Here is a 20,541-nt window from a genome sequence, read left to right on the forward strand (position 1 = left end):
AAAGGGAGATGAACCAAAATAGATTCTTGATCCTGATGGTTCCCAGAACTTAAGGTTGTATTCCTAAGTGGAGATCATAAAAGAAATCATAAACATTAACGGGTCATGCACAGACGGCCCAGAGCTATTTCAATCACCTCTCTTAGGTTTGCTTTAACGTAAATGCTACCACTGGGGTTGTCTGAAAACAATGTACTGGGGTGCACAGCAGTGTTTGTACGAAAGTTTCGTCGAATTTGTTGGTGCCACACAAGTAACGTCAGGTGTCCCTCGGCGTTAAATAATCACAAGAAGAATGTGAGGTCAGTGAACCACTAATCTCATCCTTATGTGCACACAATGTATTTTCCCAAACAATTAGGAGTTCCAAACTGTTTCATCAGTGATTCATAGTATTTTATTCACTTTTTCATTTCATTGGTCAGTAATCATTTACTACTGTTTTTTGCAAGCTTTCGCTCTTATTTTCAGAGCATAACAATATTCCTTATTTTAGATACATCCAATGCATTTCGGGGCCATTTTGCGCCCCTTCATCAGGGATACTGCGATAGAAAAGGAAAAGTACCGTGTAAGTATGGTGAGTGTCAACTCTGTAATGGGGGCGTGGGACAAAAATCAAAGTGTCCGGTTATAGGGTCACCCTTAATAAAGCCAAGGTACCGGTGAAATGTAAGAAAAAGAAGCCGCCTTACGTGTATTCAAAGGTAGCGGTGAAATGAATCTGGGGGGAAGATTACGCATAGCGAGTTACTTTCAGGTTACAGCAGAAAGCACGTGCACGGTTACATACGGTATTCCGTTCTCATATATTGAGAAACGGCACTAACCTGTGGGAAAGGTTCTGGGGTTCTGCCAAAGGCGTTCCATTCATCAGCGCTGGTTGCAGCCTGACTGCCGGCTGCGGTGTTCGCTAAGGGTCATGTGTTCGCGCTCACGTGGTCATGAAGAGTGAGGAAAGACTAAGTTGCAGGATAGCGGTGGTGATTCGAGTAATTCGAGTAATGCGTATATGTCTGATGTAGTCATGGGTTGGGAGAAAGAAAAAGGGGGGTGTGGGAAGTTAAATTAAAAGGTGTAAAGTGTTAAACAGTAATAAAAATAGCAATTTGGAAAAAATGGATAATAAACAATAATATACATATATTTCAACGTGGTGGTATCAAAGTGATGCAACACAGTACATTTACACAGGAGACATATTTTTGCTCAGCCGAGCAATTTTTTATAGGTAACAGGAAAGTTCTATTCTGTCGTTAAGCCCAAATGGCTTCTGGGTAGAAAGTCTATAGATCCAGGTGTTCTCACATTGAAGAAGGAATTTGGTGTTGTCCCGTCCTTCAATTTTTGATATTGTTTCAAGGATGATAAATTTGAGCTGTGAAATATTGTGGTTCGCTTCCAAAAAATGCATGGCTATTGATGATTTTACTGATTTCAATCGGATGTTTGATTTGTGTTCTGTAAGTCTCGTTTTTATTTTGCGCTCAGTTTTACCGATGTACAGTTTCCCGCAGGGGCATTTTACAGCGTAGATCACGTTGCTCGAGTCGCATGTCGCATTCACCTTTAGTTTTATAGTGTGACCTCTCATTGGGTGGTTGATGACATTGCCTTTGATGATGGAATTACAGTTCCCGCAGTTCATGCATGGTTTAGTGCCTGTGAATTTCTGTTTTTTGGTGGGTTTATGTCGGATAAGTTCACCCAGGTTCTGGGCCCTGGAGAAAGCAAATAAGGGAGGTTCTTTAAAGATTTGTCCAAAGTCTGGTTCTAGATTCAACAACGGCCAGTGTTGGTTAATAATTAGTTTGAATCTCCTGGTGGCTGTGGAAAATTTTGAGACTACCACTGTCCTGGTCTGTTGCTTCTTCTCAGTTGTTTGTAGGAGTTTTGTTCTTTCCATTTTGGCAATTTTATCTTTGGACTCTTCGATAACGTTTTGGGGGTATCCCCGTTGTAGGAACTTGGTGGCCACCTCCTCAATGCGTTTTTTAGATTTAATGGGGTCTGATGTAATTCTTTTGGCACGCGCCATTTGTGAGTATGGTAAATGTTGCTTGAGGTTTGGTTCATGGAAACTCGTGAAGTGCAACATATTGTTCCGGTCCGTTGGTTTAGTGAAGAGACCAGTCTCAAAATTATGTTGGTTTATGGTGATTTTGACATCGAGAAAATTCACAGTGGTTTCAGAAATTTGCCATGTCAATTGGATCCGTTCGTCAATCTGATTGAATTTCTCCAATAGGTGTTGTAGTTCAGTCTCAGAGGCTTTCCAGACGATAAAAATATCGTCAATATATCTAGTTAGGAGTAGTAGGTTTCTTGTCCATTCTTCATTGGCGAAAATGTGGGTTTCCTCATATTGCTGCATAAAGATATTGGCGTATACAGGCGCCGCTGAATTGCCCATTGCCATGCCTACGAGTTGTTGGTACCAACAGTCGTTATATTTGAAGTAGCTCTGGTATAGGATAAAGAGCATCAGTTCCATCAGGAATGTTTGGAAGTTAGTGCCTAAGTCTGTTTTGAGGAGCGCTTGCTCAATAGCTTCTATCCCCAGAGAATGAGGTATTGAGGTGTATAAAGCTCGGACATCAGCAGTACAGAGGATTAGGTGGTCTTGTGGATCGATCTGAAGGTCATTGAGCTTTGAAATGAAATGTGTGGTATCCTTGGTGTATGTCCGCATGGACTGCACCGTTGGCTGTAAATATTTATCCAGGAGTTGGCCAATCGGTTCATGTAGACTTCCACACGTAGAGACTATGGGTCTCATAGGAGGGTCCTTAAGATTTTTATGGATTTTTGGTACCATTCTGAGTGTGGGGCTCTTGGGGTTGGTTTTGATCAGGAAGTTTTTGGTCCTGTCATTAATTGTGCCTGCTTCGTGCGCTCTTTCCAGAATGTTCGTCAGGGTTTTCATGTATTCTGTTGTAGGGTTGTTATCCAATTTCATGTATGTTGTAGCGTCCATGATGTGTTCCATGGTCTTCCGTTCATACATATCTCTATCCATGATAACTAGCGCTCCCCCTTTGTCAGCCTTGGTACATATGATCCGGTCATTGTGAGACAATTTTTTGAGAGTATCCCTGTCTTTTTGTGTAATGTTCCTGGAACTCTTCTGACCATGTTTGATGTTTGCTAGATCCTTCTTGACTCTGTTCTCAAATAAATCCAAGGTTTTATGGCTAACTGGTGATTGGAATATGCTGTGTGGTCTTAACCCTAACAGTTGGTCTTGGTCTTTGGTAGGTTGTTCCGGTAGGACGTTTTAAAAAAAAATGGCGTAAACGTAATTTCCGCATCAGTTTAAATAGACTGACTTCCAGTTCCAGGTTAGTCGTGTTGGTCGTAGGCACAAAAGATGTGCCTTTTTGTAGTAGTGTCTTTTCATGTTTGATCATTCGATATTCACTGATGTTGATGACAAGTTCTTCACTGTTTATGTCTTCTTCGTGGATTTCTTGTCCTTGATGGTACCTGTTGTGCTTCTCGTAATTGGTGGTTCTTTCTCTTTTTCTTTTTCCTTTATTCTGTCCTCTCCGGGGTCTCCTTTTTGTGCCTGGCCCTGTTCTAAAAAAGGGTTCGGTTCTGTTTGGAAACTTGTGGTTGGTTGCTGCGCTACATTGGTGTCGGCGCTCATGTGAGTTGTGGTGGTCTTCTTCGGTCTTTGTGTGCTATCACTATCAGAAGATGAAGTTTCCGTTTGAGAGTTTGGTGGTCTGTTTCTCCTTTTTTGAGCGTAGATCTCCGCCCAAGTGTAAACTTCTCCCAATCTGTAGTCTGTAGTATCTCTTTTGTACTTGCGTATCTTACGTTCATTGATCTCATTAGAGTGTTTCTTGATCTGTGTCTGAACATCTTCTAGGATTTCCTTTAGTTCATCCTCGGATAGCAGTTTGGATAGTTCATTAGATGTTTCTTCAATTTCCGTGGTGAGTTCCTCGAGTATTCCGGAGAGTTCTTCAATAATTAGTAGGATCAAGTCCAGAGAGCATTTATTCAAGATTTCATACCATCTTTCCTGGAATTTTTTAGAGTTCTTACAGAGTGATGGTTTCAAGGCGATTCTGAGGCCCCTAGGTATTCGCTGGTTGCGGTGGTATTTGACCAGTGTGCTGGCATGTAGTTGTTGGTTAATACGTCTCTTACTTAGATATATCAGTTGTCTTATGTATTGCTCTTTTGAGCGCGTGGTAGTCTCCTGTGTGGTCTCTTCCCTAATCAGTGCATAGATTCAGTCAGCTTCGTCAGGTTTAAATGCAAAAGTAGAGGCACGAGCCTCAGTGCTCTTCGCAATTTCTTCATAATTATGTTGCATGTTTAGCGTGCTAACCCAGTTGGTTTGGACACGAAGGAGTAACAATCTGAAAACAATGTACTGGGGTGCACAGCAGTGTTTGTACGAAAGTTTCGTCGAATTTGTTGGTGCCACACAAGTAACGTCAGGTGTCCCTCGGCGTTAAATAATCACAAGAAGCGAACCACAATATTTCACAGCTCAAATTTATCATCCTTGAAACAATATCAAAAATTGAAGGACGGGACAACACCAAATTCCTTCTTCAATGTGAGAACACCTGGATCTATAGACTTTCTACCCAGAAGCCATTTGGGCTTAACGACAGAATAGAACTTTCCTGTTACCTATAAAAAATTGCTCGGCTGAGCAAAAATATGTCTCCTGTGTAAATGTACTGTGTTGCATCACTTTGATACCACCACGTTGAAATATATGTATATTATTGTTTATTATCCATTTTTTCCAAATTACTATTTTTATTACTGTTTAACACTTTACACCTTTTAATTTAACTTCCCACACCCCCCTTTTTCTTTCTCCCAACCCATGACTACATCAGACATATACGCATTACTCGAATTACTCGAATCACCACCGCTATCCTGCAACTTAGTCTTTCCTCACTCTTCATGACCACGTGAGCGCGAACACATGACCCTTAGCGAACACCGCAGCCGGCAGTCAGGCTGCAACCAGGGCTGATGAATGGAACCCCTTTGGCAGAACCCCAGAACCTTTCCCACAGGTTAGTCCCGTTTCTCAATATACGAGAACGGAATACCGTATGTAACCGTGCACGTGCTTTCTGCTGTAACCTGAAAGTAACTCGCTAAGCGTAATTTTCCCCCCAGATTAATTTCACCGCTACCTTTGAATACACGTAAGGCGGCTTCTTTTTCTTACATTTCACCGGTACCTTGGCTTTATTAAGGGTGACCCTATAGCCGGACACTTTGATTTTTGTCCCACGCCCCCATTACAGAGTTGACACTCACCATACTTACACTGTACTTTTCCTTTTCTATCGCAGTATCCCTGATGAAGGGGCGCAAAATGGCCCCGAAATGCATTGGATGTATCTAAAATAAGGAATATTGTTATGCTCTGAAAATAAGAGCGAAAGCTTGCAAAAAACAGTAGTAAATGATTACTGACCAATGAAATGAAAAATGAATAAAATACTATGAATCACTGATGAAACAGTTTGGAACTCCTAATTGTTTGGGAAAATACATTGTGTGCACATAAGGATGAGATTAGTGGTTCACTGACCTCACATTCTTCTTGTGACCACTGGGGTTGTGCCAGCTGGGATTGCCAACCTACCCATTAGTAAACTGGTGCCAGTGACGAGTGAATACGCCTGCCAGGTGCGTATCTCCAAACGGAGTATAATTCAGCCGCGGGGGCTCCGACGTCTTGTTCAACAACCTATTGTGAAGTATGATTCAAAAAATTGAAAAAATCATACTGCATCTACATACACAGTAAAGTCCCCAATATGCCTGTATTACCGCGATATTGTCGTGACCATACACAACGAGATAATCATACCCCGAGTATCCAATTCAAATTGTAAGCTGCCTTGGCTTTACTGGAAATGTGGACTATATCGCTCACAATTAGGGCAGAATCGTTATAGGCGGCTCGCTGGGATGCCTGCTAGTCCAAGAAACACACTAGTGTTATTATCGCAGTTACTAAAGGGAACATCTTTTATGCATTTTGCTTCGAAAGCCAAAAACATACCGCACCTTGAGTTAAAAAAATTGTGATTGTTTTATATCTTCCTCTGTGTTCTTAACAGAGCCCTGCTAAAAATGGAGACATAGTCAAATACAGGCTACCTTTACTTAATTGTTGGAATACATTATAATCATTAGTTGGGTGAACCTGGGATACCTGAAAGTCTCACCTGGAAAACAGGTCAGAAAATTATTTGTCGTTTAGCGCATGGGCTGCATTATCAATGGATCCCCGTGTAGTATAATTCTGAAAATTAAAGAGGTCGAAATAACAGAGATGGGGGTAAACTATTGATGCCAAAACGGAGTATGCTAGCCATAGCGTGTTCAAAAGTGCATTAAGAAAAATTGGAGACAGGCTGTCAGGCACAAAAAGCAGTAAGTCCAAAGAAATGTCCACTTTCTGGAGCTTGAGTGGGCAGGGTCAATGCTGTACTCTTGAACTTCTGTGGGGTTTTTCTTCCTTCTATCTTTCACCCCAACTAGAGGGGCCCCAGGCTTGGCTGGATGAGTTGATGCAGAGAATAGCTGTAGCTTTACTCGTTACCATCACCGAATAGGATCCAGTCAAGCTTGCACACAAGGTTAGAGGACCTAAATCCTCTGCTGCCAACCGCTGCCCCTGACAAAGCACAGAAATATGCCATCAACGGCAGGAGGCCATGATTCAAAAGCAGAGATATAACCTCTTAGTAAATGCTTTTGCCACACACCAGTCACTTTGGATAGGAAGGGAAGCCTAGACACAATGAGCAAAGTGGATGGAGCACTCACATAGTAGTAGATACAGCGTATAACCAATGTAAATGTACACGCATGTTTTAAGCTACTCCATTCCGTGTTACATTATAAAAAGTATTCAGCTTTCTGCCTGTAAATAATCATGGAACTCCTGCCTTGTTGTATCTTACACTTGGGGGTACATTATCCCACATAAAGGTAAGATTTTACCTTTAGCGAGTTAAGGGCACAGATCTATCGGCTACAAAAAAAGCAATTTTGGCATGTGTTCTTCAAGACTGTCTGAACCCTGCTCAAAGTAAGGAAAGGGCAGAAGACTAGCTTCTGTGAAAAACACAGCATCACAATGCAGTAATAGTCCACAAACCAGCTACCTATTCTATCAGAAGCTGACTGTGTCTTTACTGTTGCTCCAGTACAACGACTAGGTTTAACATAACATTTGTGACCCCAACATTTTGGTTATAATCTGGAGAAATACGAAGATTAAAAATGCAATTTTTTTAAATTTTAGTTACTTTTTTTAGAGAACTTTGGGGCAAATTACCAACAAGTAGCGATAATTATCGCTAAATAAGCTTAGCGACGATTTTTTTATCGCTGCCTATTGCTGGATATGTCAGTGGAGAAAACATGCTATTAGCAAAGTTTTTCTCCATTGTGCTAAAATATCCAGTGATAGCGGCGAAATACGTGAATATCGCTGAGAATACAGTGATATTCACACATTAGCGACGAAATGCTCTTAGCCATGTTATCCACCTCCGATTGGATAACATGGCTAAGAACTGGTCTGAGCAGGCGTTGGTTTTTGGCGATAGCGGTAATATTTCCATCGCTACGCCTGCCTTGCTAATAGGCGATAGCGACGTTAGCGACTGCTTTCAGTTGCTAACAGGTTGGGTATGCCCACTTTGCATGTCATTAGCGATAAATATCGCTGACATGCAAAGCGGGCCCCAAACCGCTCACTATCGCCTAAAAGCTGTCGCTAACATCAGTTAGCGATAGCTTGCTAATAGAGCGATAGAATTATCGCCGCTGAGCGGCCAAAAACGGCCGCTAAACCGGCGATAATTGCCTATTGCCACCCTTGGTAATATGCCCCTAAGTGTGCTTATTAAGTTCACTAACCCAGCCATCGGACATTGAGAGCTTGAGGCACCAGGAAATCTAAAAGAAATTCTGTTGAACAAACAATGTAGAGAATTTAGCTATATATTGTCAAAATAATACATATTCCATTGTCTTCTCTTTTCTGCAGTGGTCCATCACATTTTAATAAAAGTAGCAATAGACAACCTGGTTCTGGACAAAAACAGATTGATAGATGTCAAATTTCAAAAGTTGGTGGATTGTCCATAAGCCAGGATGGTGTTCAAACAGCCACCATCTTTAGGAGTGTCAGCGAGAGCAGCAATCAGTTCTCTGTATCTACCATAGGAGGAGACACATTTAAAGAGACTATTTTCAGCAGAACATCCACTAATGTCAGTCAGTTATGGTGGACATTTTGCCAGAACCTGTGCACACTGAAAATGCCTACAAGAGAGGGGAGACACAGTGTCACTACCCACATAGTAGTCACTCCAACATGCTTGAGCACACGACCAAGCATGTCAGGAACACTAAATACCTTTTCTTGAACATCTACCACAGTTCACTTGGTGGATTGTCATAACAGACCTGATGGCTGAGCTGTAGGTATCTTCTAACTAAGCATTTCTTTCAGCTGGGGTACCTTATATTGTCTAGTAAACATTTGGACATTTAGATCTGCCATGTGTTGGTGGTTTTTCCCTTACCTTCGTCCTCAAAAGCAGGCTGCAACTGTCTTCATCATTATGGGAATTCAAAATGGCCTATTGCACTTTTTAAATGCTATATTCTGGTTCCAGATTCCTGGATACCAATCCTGACTGGCCTTCTATCCTTTTTCACCTGTCCCTGCAACATACATACTTAAATACAACCCTCTTTTATTTGACGTACAACAAATTACATGCATTGGCACAATGCTGATTTTTTCCGATTCCCCAATTAAATAATCTTGCAAGGGGCATTCACTCTAAAGTTAACCAAATAGGTAGGACAGCCTGTTTGGAATATTTTGCTTTTTCTATTTGCATTTCATTGGGTCCCTGCATTAGCCTTACATACTTCTTTTTGACAGCTGTAAAGCGCTTTGCATGCTAACAAAAACATAACACTAAATTATATAATAATAATGTTTTGTTTAAGCAGTTGAGTTTTGATCTCACACATACACACACACACACACAGACAGGATTTGTGTCACAATACATGAGTGGACGCATGCGCTGCTTTGCATTACTTATTTTTGTACAAAACCATGCAGGGCCAGCTTTAGCGCCGGTGGCGCCCGATGCAACAATGTTTGTTGGCGCCCCTATACATGGTGGAGGTGGTGTCTACCTCCACTGTGGATTCCTTTACCACCACCTTGTAACACTGCGTCCCTCAAGGCTCCATAGCCACTCTCTTTCAGATGCATTTAATTAGTTATAAAGCTCCACTCATACCTGTGTAAGGGGTCAGAGTACTTTTCATCACACATACATTACACAGAGGAAATCAATCATATATGTGTACATCAACATATAGTAAATGTTACATAAGCCCAAGGACTACAAGTGTAGGAGTGACTTGTCATCCATACTGGTAGGTAATATAGTTTAAGAGTGCTTGGTCTGGGAGTCACAAAGTCAGAATTCAAAATGGAACACCATAGTTGGGGGTTCTCTTTAATTATAAGAATCGATTTCTACCCAAATGAACCTTTTTTACAACATTAATCTATACTTTGCAGTGTGCACACAGTTCTTCGAGCCCAGTTAATAATTCACTGTTCTATAGTAGGATTTTAGCTTATAAACTGCAAGTAAAAAAAGGTGGTGTCTCTAAGAAAAGAAGTAACCCACTGAACTATTTACATTACAAGCACTTTGTGATCTGCATGGTACATGTTCTTTGCAGCAGGCATGTTCATTCTCTGTGCTATTTTATGGTCAGTCAAAACCTCAACTAGACAAAACTCCACTCTCCAGGAAAAACATTAATCACCGGTTATTTTGACATTTTTATTGTTGCCTGGAAATTGCTAGAGGCAAGGAAGGTGGCAGCAGATGCTTTTAAAACATAAAAACCTGGCAAACACAGTGCTCCCTGAAGTCAGCACCCAGTGCTGTGGCACCGGTTGCACTACCCTAGACCAGCCCTAAACCCATGCAAATTGGGCTTGGCGTGGCTTTGTACATACCGAAGTACATTTTGGGCTGTGACTCTGCCACGTAAAATGGTAGTAAACCTGGGTATTGGTTCAAGCAAAATACAAGGGCATTCTCTAAATGTGCTCATAGCTTATCATTTCCACTTAACAAGACATCGACCCATTCAGAGCACTCTAGTAGATGTGCTCTGGAGTGCAAATTGTGAAGAAATCGGATTTTGGCTCTTTTTGCCCTTATAGAGTTGCAATCTTCCAATATTATCAAAATTCAGTGAAATTTCAGCTTCATCTTTTTTGCTGCTGTTATCACTGAGCAAATGTTTGAACTAAACATTCAGTAAATACTCTATCAAAATTGGTAATTTTTTCGTCATTTCTGGTATTCCTCCAGTAATCCAAAGGTAGAACTAAGCTGTATCCGTATTAGCACATCATGGCACTGCTAGATTTGTGTGCCTCACTGTAAATAAAACACCTAGATTTCCTGAAGTCAGATCAGTTCAGGCCTCTATTTGAAGGAAAAAGTTCTAGTCTTCATAACCCCATATGTGCCCTCTTTCCCTCATATTTGTTGTAGATAATTTTAAGGAAATCACCAGGCTAGTCAATCATTGACAAGAACACATTTTCCGTAGTGAAATAATCAATTCAGTATTGACATTGTAGTTCTATATAGCTTTAGCTAGAAACCTGAAGTTTTATACTGCGATATACTGGTGTAATTTTATGGACCTCCGGTGGCTTGAGGGCTAATTCACTGTTTCCTATCCAAGGAAATATATTCAAGTGATAATAATGTTTATTGATTGATTATTTAAAATCTTTACCAAAAGAGAATGCACAATATAACATTTCAATTATAGTAATACAGTACAATTATAGTAATACAGTAAAAGGGCGATGACTTTACAAATTAAGTGATAATTTAGTCATTTTTAAAAATTTAGAAATACAAACAGTATAATAGTTAAGGTTTTAAAAATTCCAGTTTAAATATTCATATGGCCATCTTCCTGCAGGTCTAGCAAGAGGATTTTTATCGGGCGTAGCTTGGTCAGTAAGATTGGGGGAGTCTAAGCTTCAGAGTTTCCAACAATCACGCTGGCATATAATGTTATAAGAAATTATACGGGGCCAGGGCATATGAGAGGGGCTTACGGGGCAGTGGAAAGGGAAAGGAATTCGGTTTGGTAGGGGTACTAAGTGAGGGAAACACAGTATTTTGTAAACTTGCCAACGTTTTTTGAAGACTTTCGAAACAGAGAAAGGGAGCGAGTGTGTGTGTTATTCTCTGTGTGGTGAAATCAGACAGACACCTGATCATACCCTACTGACAGCACCTGCACCCAACTATTTACCAGAAAATACATCCCCCAAAGCTACTCCCTTGTTTTAAAAAAATATATATTACATGATATATTCTTACACATAAATTCAGCTCGGAAACCCCTCGAAATTTCACTCTGTTAATAGATGCTGCAAATATAAGGAACTTGATAAGCTGGTGTAAGAAGCAAATTCGGAACAAATCCTGAAAAATAATAACTTCACAACTGTCCGTCTATAACATACTTCTGAGTTGGAAGATTTATGTTTACCTTTTTTTTAATTATTTTTTTAAATTGTAATGGTGTCAGCATTCAAACCCCGAATAGGTCACCCGATGTGCAACAGTCTTTTCTTTGTGGCTCACCTAAACCAGCTGATACATTTCACTGGAAATGAACTTCATGAAAGGACGGTGGTGACTCCACAGCTTCCAACCTTCTTAACACCTCTCACTTCCGCGTCCCGCTGGAAGTTGGCGGGTGTTTTCAGAATATAATTTAAAACTAACCACTTTAAAATCTTGCACTTCATTCTCTCACAATAAATTGCTGGAGATTGAGGGTTACGCGTTTAACACTCTTTAGGTGCATCACAGTCCTCCGCTTTCGGTCAGTGTATCTCTATTCCTCCATTTCCTTTAGGTTCCTTTCCTGGCACCTTGCCCTAAGGTAAGCACCAGATTACCACAATGCCGTGAGGGTCTGCCACGTGACTATCTTAATGGTACGTAGACCACAGATGCATTAGAAACCGGCCGTGGTAATAATCACTGTACCACATGCGGCACCACAGGTTCATGTCTCCTGATGGATTCTGGTCTCTTCCTGCCCAAAAACTTGTTTCTTACAAAGCACATTGTCTCGCAGTTCATGCATCCTTAAACATCAGATGGTACCCAATGTAATGGTGCTCAGTTTACTGACCATGGAAGGATGGAGGGTTAAGCTGGCCTTGTTAAGGTTCAAATTCATGACCGTTAAGATTCAAATTCATGACCTCTGGTCATAGCAGATGTGATCACTGAGCATTAACTGGTTGAGTCTTATCAGCTAATCCAGGAGCTCAAGCATGCTTCCATATTGTTATTTGGCGCTTTGTACTAGGCGGCATATATGTCTAATAAGTGGTTTGTTTAGGATGTCACGATTTGACTTAGTGAAGAAGTGAGGATCAGAACTGTGGCCACTAGGTTCTCAGAAACCAATTAGGTCACATGACCAACATTCTCCCATATGATGCGTACTTTAATAAATGATACATTTAAACGCGATTATCTGTGTTTAAAGCGATTGGAAACGTTGTTTTAATTCCTTCTTCCCTGGTGTTATCATTAGCTGTAAGTTTTGGATGTGGGCTTTCTTTTCATGTTAATATTCACAAATCACTTACTGTAGTTAGAAGCATTATTCTTATTTTCTTGGATTTTGTTTTGCTAAGTTTCACTTGTTGATTGTATATCCAGTCATTTCACCGACCTCAGTAATCTTTTTAATGTGTGCTGATTTCAAACTGAAATAAATCATTACCTACAGAACCACCTGCAGCAAGAGGTTCTTATTACATCGTTAATGCAAAACTACAAGTTTTTAGAATGCTGCGTGCTATTGGATAAACAGCTACTCCTGGCTCAGAGTGGCGAACATGATGTGGGCCGCTCTGCTGCTCCAGGCAAGGAAGTGTTAACTGCCAGGATCAGGGATTTGAGTGGGATGAAAAAAGTGGGGGTTCTCTAAAAGGGGTATGGTCTATGTAATTAAGGGTGTGGTTGAAGCATGTAAACAATTTCTCTAATTCCCATTGCATACCACTCAACTGGTATTACGGTCCCTCTCTTAGCTTTCTGTGATTGGCACAGCAACTGACATACATCTCTGCCTCTGTTATGGAGAACTATGTATAATGTTGTTTTATTTTACTGCTTACATTCTTCTATTGCTTGCTAATGCAAAAAGCCTTCACCCGCTGCACTCCTAAATCCTGCATGGAAAATTGACCTTGACATACTCCTGCTTGACTCCTCTCCTTTTTTTAGAGTGACCCGCTTCTTACCTTCCATTCTCTGTATAACATCCATTTCTGAGAATATCCTCCTCTCAGTCTCATGCCTACCTGCCTGCCTTAATCCTTCTTATTGAAAATTCTACAGTTGGATCATACGCCATTTCATAGATCACAACCTCTCCTCAATAAAAACCTATCCCTGTTCTCTATTAGCTAATCTATACCAGCCTATCTTTCTCACCAGCCATTCACCTGAACCCCACTAATGACTATACCTACCTGGTATTAATATATCATAAAGTAACTCGAGTAAATGCATGCAATTTTTCTGGAGATCACCTGAATAATCGCAATAACCAACAATAACGACTAACCTTGGCATTTGGAGTAGCGTGCTACTCACCGTAAAGAATTTCAACAGCTCATCAGGGGTAGCAAGTGCTATATAAATCCATTTACAATTACAATATTGAGCACGGTGTGGTGGTTGTCAGTCTTAAACCATCCCTTGCAGGAGTTTGAGTGGTGATGATAAACTTCCTGTGCGGTGCTGCACTTAACAGTGGTGGTGGCATTGGGAAAACCTAAATTGCAGCTCTAGTGCCTGCAGGTAGTAGGGGAAACAGGGACAAATTGAGGTGAATTCTGACCACAGTCACAGCATACTGTTGTCTGAATATGTTATCACAAGTATTTCAGTAAAGTCACACCTGATCCCAGGTGTCACGCCATATTTAAAGTTCAACTTCCTTCCTTTAGACTTCTCCACATAAAAGAGATAAATAACCAGCTAACAACAAGGGACAAGTAAAAACTGGGGAAGCTCATTGGCACTGTCACAACAAACCAAATAAAGTTACTGATGTAAACATTAAATATATGGAGGAAGGGGAATCCTCATTTTTAGGTCTGATGTCAGCCAGTACCTTTTGATTTTACTGAAAATATATATAATTTGTTTGCTTGTAGGGCTGTTGTTGTGTCACTCATATTTTTCTCTCCATACACTACAGCATGAAGCAGAAAGTCAGCCACTGTCACTGGCTAACTTACTTATAAGTGACTGCATTCTGTACTTTCATAAGGAACACATCCAGCTCCATAGTAATTCCATTCAGTGACAGTGATTATTATGGCTATGTGTGCTTTTTGAGCCCAAAAAATATTTTTACTTTCAGACAGTGTCAAAACAAAACAAGTACTGACAAAAGACAAAAGACTAGCAGCCAATGCCAGACATATTGGCTTTGCCAATACTTGTTATATTTACACTCCTGCGTCATATAGCTGGCCAATTCTGTTATGACAATAATTGTGAATACATGTAATTTCTACCTGAACATAGAAGAGCCGGACGATATGAAATTCCAAAAGCTGAAATTTGTGGACTGGAACTATTGATACAAATAATGAGGAAGCCAATATTCTTCCATTGCTTAGTACAAAACTCAAAATTGCATAAATGTGCTTTTGTGATCATTACAGGTGATTTTACTATGAAATTTGACTCCCACAGGGCATATACCATTCACACAAAATAAGCAAGTGGTACACTTAAGAATAAAGACCGAGACATCTGGAAACTAGAACATTTACAGGCATGTTCAAAAGCAATTTTGGAGCATGCAAATTAGTACTTACATGTCTTTGTGACTTGGCCCCAAAATAACCGAAATGAGAACAAAATGGGAAATCCAGTGTCTATTCATATACAGTTAATACAAATAGAAAGGACAGTGTCTTCGTTGTATATTTTTAATAGTAGCAAGTTAAATATTTCAGGTCTGATTCACAAACTCATGTAAGAGAGTAATCCTGTACTACTCCTTCCCATACTCATAAGTAGTTTTGTAATTTGGCCCCTTAATAGCTGAGATTATCCCTTCAGTTTGCAGTACTAATATGTAATTCCAAATATACTTTCCCATCATCCACCAGGGTTCCATGCAATTGCTCTGACAATCATTTAGGAAAGACTTTCTTCTCAGTAAACCCTCGTTAAAGAAATCTCTTCATGGAGAATTTAAAATCCTAATTTCTAGTGGGTACAAAAGTCAAGTAAAGAGAATCCATAAAAGTGCTGTTATCTGAACGTTAATTGAAATGTGGATGCTCATAGCATGTCTGAGGATGGCTTTACCAGCCTTGCAGAGGGATTTTTTGTGTGGTACCTCTGTAAAGTTAAGAGACAAAAATACAATTATAGGTTGGCCCACCTGGAATAAGAGAATAGGCTGATGGACACTCAAATGTGCTACACACTGACTGAAGGTTGTGCCATCAGATACAGAGAGTAGGGTCTGTTAAATGTGTTATCTATACAATCCCTTGACTGTGTAATGTGGGATTCTGGGCATTTGCAGGTATTCATAAGTTGATCAAGAAGTTTATGCCACATACACTTTTAAAAGCAAATGTTGAAGAAAACAATGGTTTATGTGTATTTAATCAAAATGTTTAAATGTACCAAAGAATTGTTAGGAAATTGGCATCCTTCTTTAAGCCTAACCATATACATCAATGAAGAAAGTGAAAAGACTATTTCTCCTCCGCTCACCACGCTGAATATTGAATTGTTTATTTTAGTGTCCATGGAGCCACTCTAGGAGTAGGGTCCCTTCTAGCTGGCTTCGTAGGAGAATCCACGATGGTCGCAATAGCGGCTTTTTACGTATATCGGAAACAGGTAAGAAAACAATACCCCGCAAACTTTCTTTCCAATTTTATGTTGTTACTAATGGTTGCAGTTCTTCATTTGGCTTTAATATTCCTAATCTTTAGGTCTTGTCATACTTTGTACTTGTTTATCATTTGCTTAATGAAAAAAAGAAATCAATATTTTAAAACAAGGTAAACATGTTATGAGAAAAATTATTGATGAGGCACCAGTATCTGAAAAGTTCTATAGATATTTGTGTAAGGCATCAGGAACCCCTAGAAGGATGTTAATAAGGATGTAAAGTATTCTTCTATATTGCAAAGACATTCGTTGTTTATTGGTCAATGGTGGTGGCATCGCTGGTCATGCGTTAGCTCATTGACATGACGTAATCAGAAGACAGATGTCTTCAGTGTGTGTCTAAGCAAATAATTAACAGTTTTCTGCCAGTTTGCTTGCCTCAGACATCGCCTTTCCTTGAGTAGATAGAAGGTGTATACTTAGGTCACAATATACTGGTAACATACTCAACCGTGACCCATGCAGGTAAGAGCGGTGGCTCGGTGGGGCCGGGTGGGGGTTATTTCAACAGACGACAACAAGGGAATATGAATTATTTATTTAATATTCCCTCTGCATCGTCTGTCAAATCCCCCCCCCCCACACCTCCCAACCTGGCCCCTCCACTGTTACCTGCACGGGCCGCTCCTAAACATATTAAGGAGAACTACAATGATGTTGTGGAGCCTCCCAGCTGAGCTCATTCCATAGAGGTTATGATGGATGAGGGGGAGTAAGCCAGTCAAGCTACTGGCAAACCTCATGACTGTGACAGAGATTGCAACTAAAGTCAAAAGATGATGTAGTGGGAGGTAAGTAGCACCCCAGATGCTTCTGTGCATTCTGGTTTCGAGCTATATACAAGGCAGCCGGAAAACAGGGAAATGTGGGCCTAGCGTTTGACGGGCACAGCTCTCCAGAGGTTGTCCAAATCTGATTAAAAAGCTTTGGGTTACTGATTTCTAATGAAGTGATCTTGAAGGCACTGAAGAACCATCAATGGGCGAAGGAACTGGGGCATATTTACAAGCCCCTAGCGCCATCGCAGCATCACTCTTTTTGATGCTCCGGTGGCGCAGTGTGCTAGCCCATATTTAATAGGTCATGCAAAGCCACTTTGCATGGCTTTACTTGGACTTGTATATGGCCCTCAATCACGCAGTACTCTGCGTCAAAGGGGTGTGTCATGGGTGTTCTCACGCAACGCTCATGGGTTTTTTGACACTGCCCCCAGATTTACAAAGATGCGTCAATCTGAGCCAGTGCCAAAAACAAATGACTTCCCAGGGGAGGCGTTAAAGTGGCACAACCAGGAGAAATACTTTTATTTCTATTCGTTTTTTGCATTCTGCAGCACACATAGAAGGTGCAAAACGCCATAAATGATTGTTTTTGCGCAGGAAGGTGTCCCTTCCTGCACATCAACAATCACCCCCGCAACACAGACACCTTTGCACCATGGTACAAGGGTGCCTGCATTGGCGCATGGATGCTGTTTTAGCACCGGCGCAGGAGAGAGCACAGGGGTGCGCCGTATTCTTGTAAATACGGCATATCGCTGCGTTTTTTTTAATTGACGCACCTCAGCGCAGTAAAATTGTTTGTAGCACCATGCTGAGCCATTTCATTGTAAGTATGCCCCAAGATGTCCAGGCGGCAATCAGCAGTTCCTATTTATTATTAGAGTATTATCAGTCATCCGGGCCTAGCACCGTGCAGGGTTTGGTTACTGTTTGCACAAAAAGTGACCTTCACTAAAATCTTATTGACTCAGGATAAACATTTATGTCTCTTTGACCACAATGTTACATCTATGGCTGGTTACAGCTGAGCAACAGAAGGAGTATTCACCTCTGCCCTGTGTGAGGCTTCCTTTATGGCTGTGTTATAAATGACATCAAAGAGCTGTGTAGCTGATGACTAACCAGCATTTTTGGTGCTTGGTTGGCCTCACTCAGTGTCTCCCTTACCCAGGGCACATAACCGCGGGCTTCATAAAGTGGCCAAGTCACACCTTTCAGAAAAGGCTAACTCCTGGTCATAATACCCTGTCACATTTTGGATATTGGATGGTATCTCTCATTGAATGGTGTAAACCTCACTCTTGCATTTGATATTATCAACCACAATGAACTACTGAACATTCAGCTCAGAATTCCGACAACAGTGACAGATATGGTTGTGTTTTCTTTGTGAATTGGCTGGCTGTCATTCGGGGAAAAAGACTGAGGCAACTAACTCACACCTGAGAATGTGCACATTGCCGGATAGTCCTTTAAAATCTGCTGATGAGGGGGTGTGGCCAAGATGGTGGACGGCAAGGACATGCTTTCTCGTCGCTCCAAACCGCCGCCGCCAACAGCACCTGAAAAGAACTCACCGGACCCTCTGTCTCGTCCCCGGGAGTGCCTGTAGCTAGCGGAGCAGGCTGAGCACAATCAGAGCCCCACCGAGGCAAGTGGGACACCCGGGCCCCACCGCCCAGTGAATCGATTGGCGTGCCGACTTCAGCGCGCGGCGGAGACCTGCGGGCTGTGGCCAGCCCTCGGAGCCTGCTGGAGATTTGGCAAGGACTGAGGGAAGAGCTCCCATCCAGGCCGCCCGTGTGGTCTGAAACACACAGAGGAGTGGATTCCCCTCCGGTTGCATCGGTCAAGTGGAGCGGGGGGCCTGTGAGCTCAGCGGAGGCCATGAGGAGGCATTACTGGGCTTCCCCTGGCCCGTGCAGCTAGCGGCCCGGAACAAGGAGCGCTGACGCTCCAAGACAAGGACCTGGATTGCGGGACCCACCGGACTGTGGGCGATCCTGCTTGGCTCCTGGAGGCTATGGGGGTGGGTGGGATGGTGGTTCCGACGTGGCTGTGTCTGGGCGCGGCTGCAGCACTCGAGAGCAGGGGAAAAGAAGGTAAGCCCTAACCAGTTTCTCCAGGCAGCCTTTGGGGAGGCCGCAGCCTGTATGGACAATCTCCCCCCTTTTCTCCCCCCTTCCTGAAAACATCGATCCCTGACAATCGCGCTACATACATGACTGTGGTGGATGGGAGGCAGGGACAAAGAAACAGGCCATAAAATGCAATGGTGGGGGCCGGACTGGACCGGACCCCGGGAAATTTGAACGGCATTAATCTGGGCCGAGCAAAATCAGCGATCCAGGTGACACCGGTGAGGATAGGGGGGCTGGCTTTGCCCTGCGTCCCCTAGTTCATACTAAGCAGTACCTTAAGGGTACTGCTCAGTAGCCCCTAAATGACTTCACCATAACACCTGCAGCTGACACCAGCATTGGAAGGTGCAGGGAATTTGCGTATGGCATCTCTTTCGGAGGCTCATAAGTGTGGTGGCCGGTGGCAAATCCGGGACTGCTTGGCTAGGCCCGTGATGCAGGGCGAATGTGAGGAGGCCGCACTGGGGCATACGCCGCGCCTGATCCCTGAAACATGCCCGGGAACAGGGCAAAGAAAGAGCGCTCCCTAAAGGACATGTTCACCAGGCCAGGAGGCTCCCAAGTAGAGGACAAAAATGCAGACACACGGATAGACGCCAGGTCGGATTCAGAAGATGGTGAAGGGCCGGTGACTAAGTCATTCCTGGAAACCCTGTTCTCCTCCCTGCATGCAGACTTCCAGACAATGAAAACAGAAATCACAACGGAAATCCAGGAGATGGGACTCGAGGTAGACAAGGTGGGAGAAAGAGTGGCTGAGTTGGAAGACAGAGAAACTGGGAGGGTGGAAGAGATCACTTGGCTCCAACAAGAAGTCCTCAAGCTCCAAGAACAAGAGTTGGATCTCCAGGCGCACAATGAGGACTTGGAGAATAGATCTAGGAGGAACAACGTCAGGATCAGAGGAGTGCAATCTAAAGCGGAAGATTCCAGCATACACAGATATGTCACTGACCTCTTCCGACATGTCCTGGACCTCCCGGAAGACTCTACCATACAACTAGATCGGGTCAACAGAGTGGGGCCTGAAGTGCCCGGAAAGGGCACCCCAGCAGACATCCTAGCATGTGTGCACAACTTCCAGATGAATGAGGACAGCCTTAAGAAAGCCAGAGCCTCAGCAACTCTCTAGGATTACCTTGCAAAAAGTAAAGACTTTTACAGAGTTCTTGCCAAAAAGCCAACATACCCTATGCATGGGTCATCCGTTCCAAATTATTTTTCGCTACGAAGGGACACTTCATCAGATCTCTCAAGGAGGCCTATTCGCTCTTACACATTGAGGCACAGAAGGGCGCCGAGGACCAACCTACCCCCCTTAAACAGCAGTGGTCAGCATGGCAGAAGGCGACAGGCAATCGCCACAGGACCCGTCCTGATCCAGCTACCATCAGCAAAGAAAGACAGGCAGTCCTGCAGCCCCTGTCTGCAGAATCGACCCTCTCAACGGCCTCATGACTGTATGACGACAACTCCCTGTACACGGGTCGCAGGGACTGGTGT

At 42.4% G+C, this 20,541-nt stretch overlaps 1 protein-coding gene across 2 annotated transcripts in view; it reads left to right on the forward strand.

The window, feature by feature from the left end:
• ANKH (ANKH inorganic pyrophosphate transport regulator) overlaps window positions 1–20,541 on the forward strand; it is a 563,090-nt gene that overhangs the window by 516,236 nt on the left and 26,313 nt on the right. For both annotated transcript variants that reach the window (XM_078687590.1, XM_078687591.1), the window contains exon 11: window positions 15,962–16,061. In XM_078687590.1, the coding sequence (XP_078543716.1) occupies window positions 15,962–16,061 (100 nt within the window). The remainder of the gene's footprint in view (window positions 1–15,961; window positions 16,062–20,541) is intronic.

Source organism: Lissotriton helveticus, chromosome 4_1 (assembly GCF_964261635.1).
Source record: "Lissotriton helveticus chromosome 4_1, aLisHel1.1, whole genome shotgun sequence".
Lineage (NCBI taxonomy): Eukaryota > Metazoa > Chordata > Amphibia > Caudata > Salamandridae > Lissotriton > Lissotriton helveticus.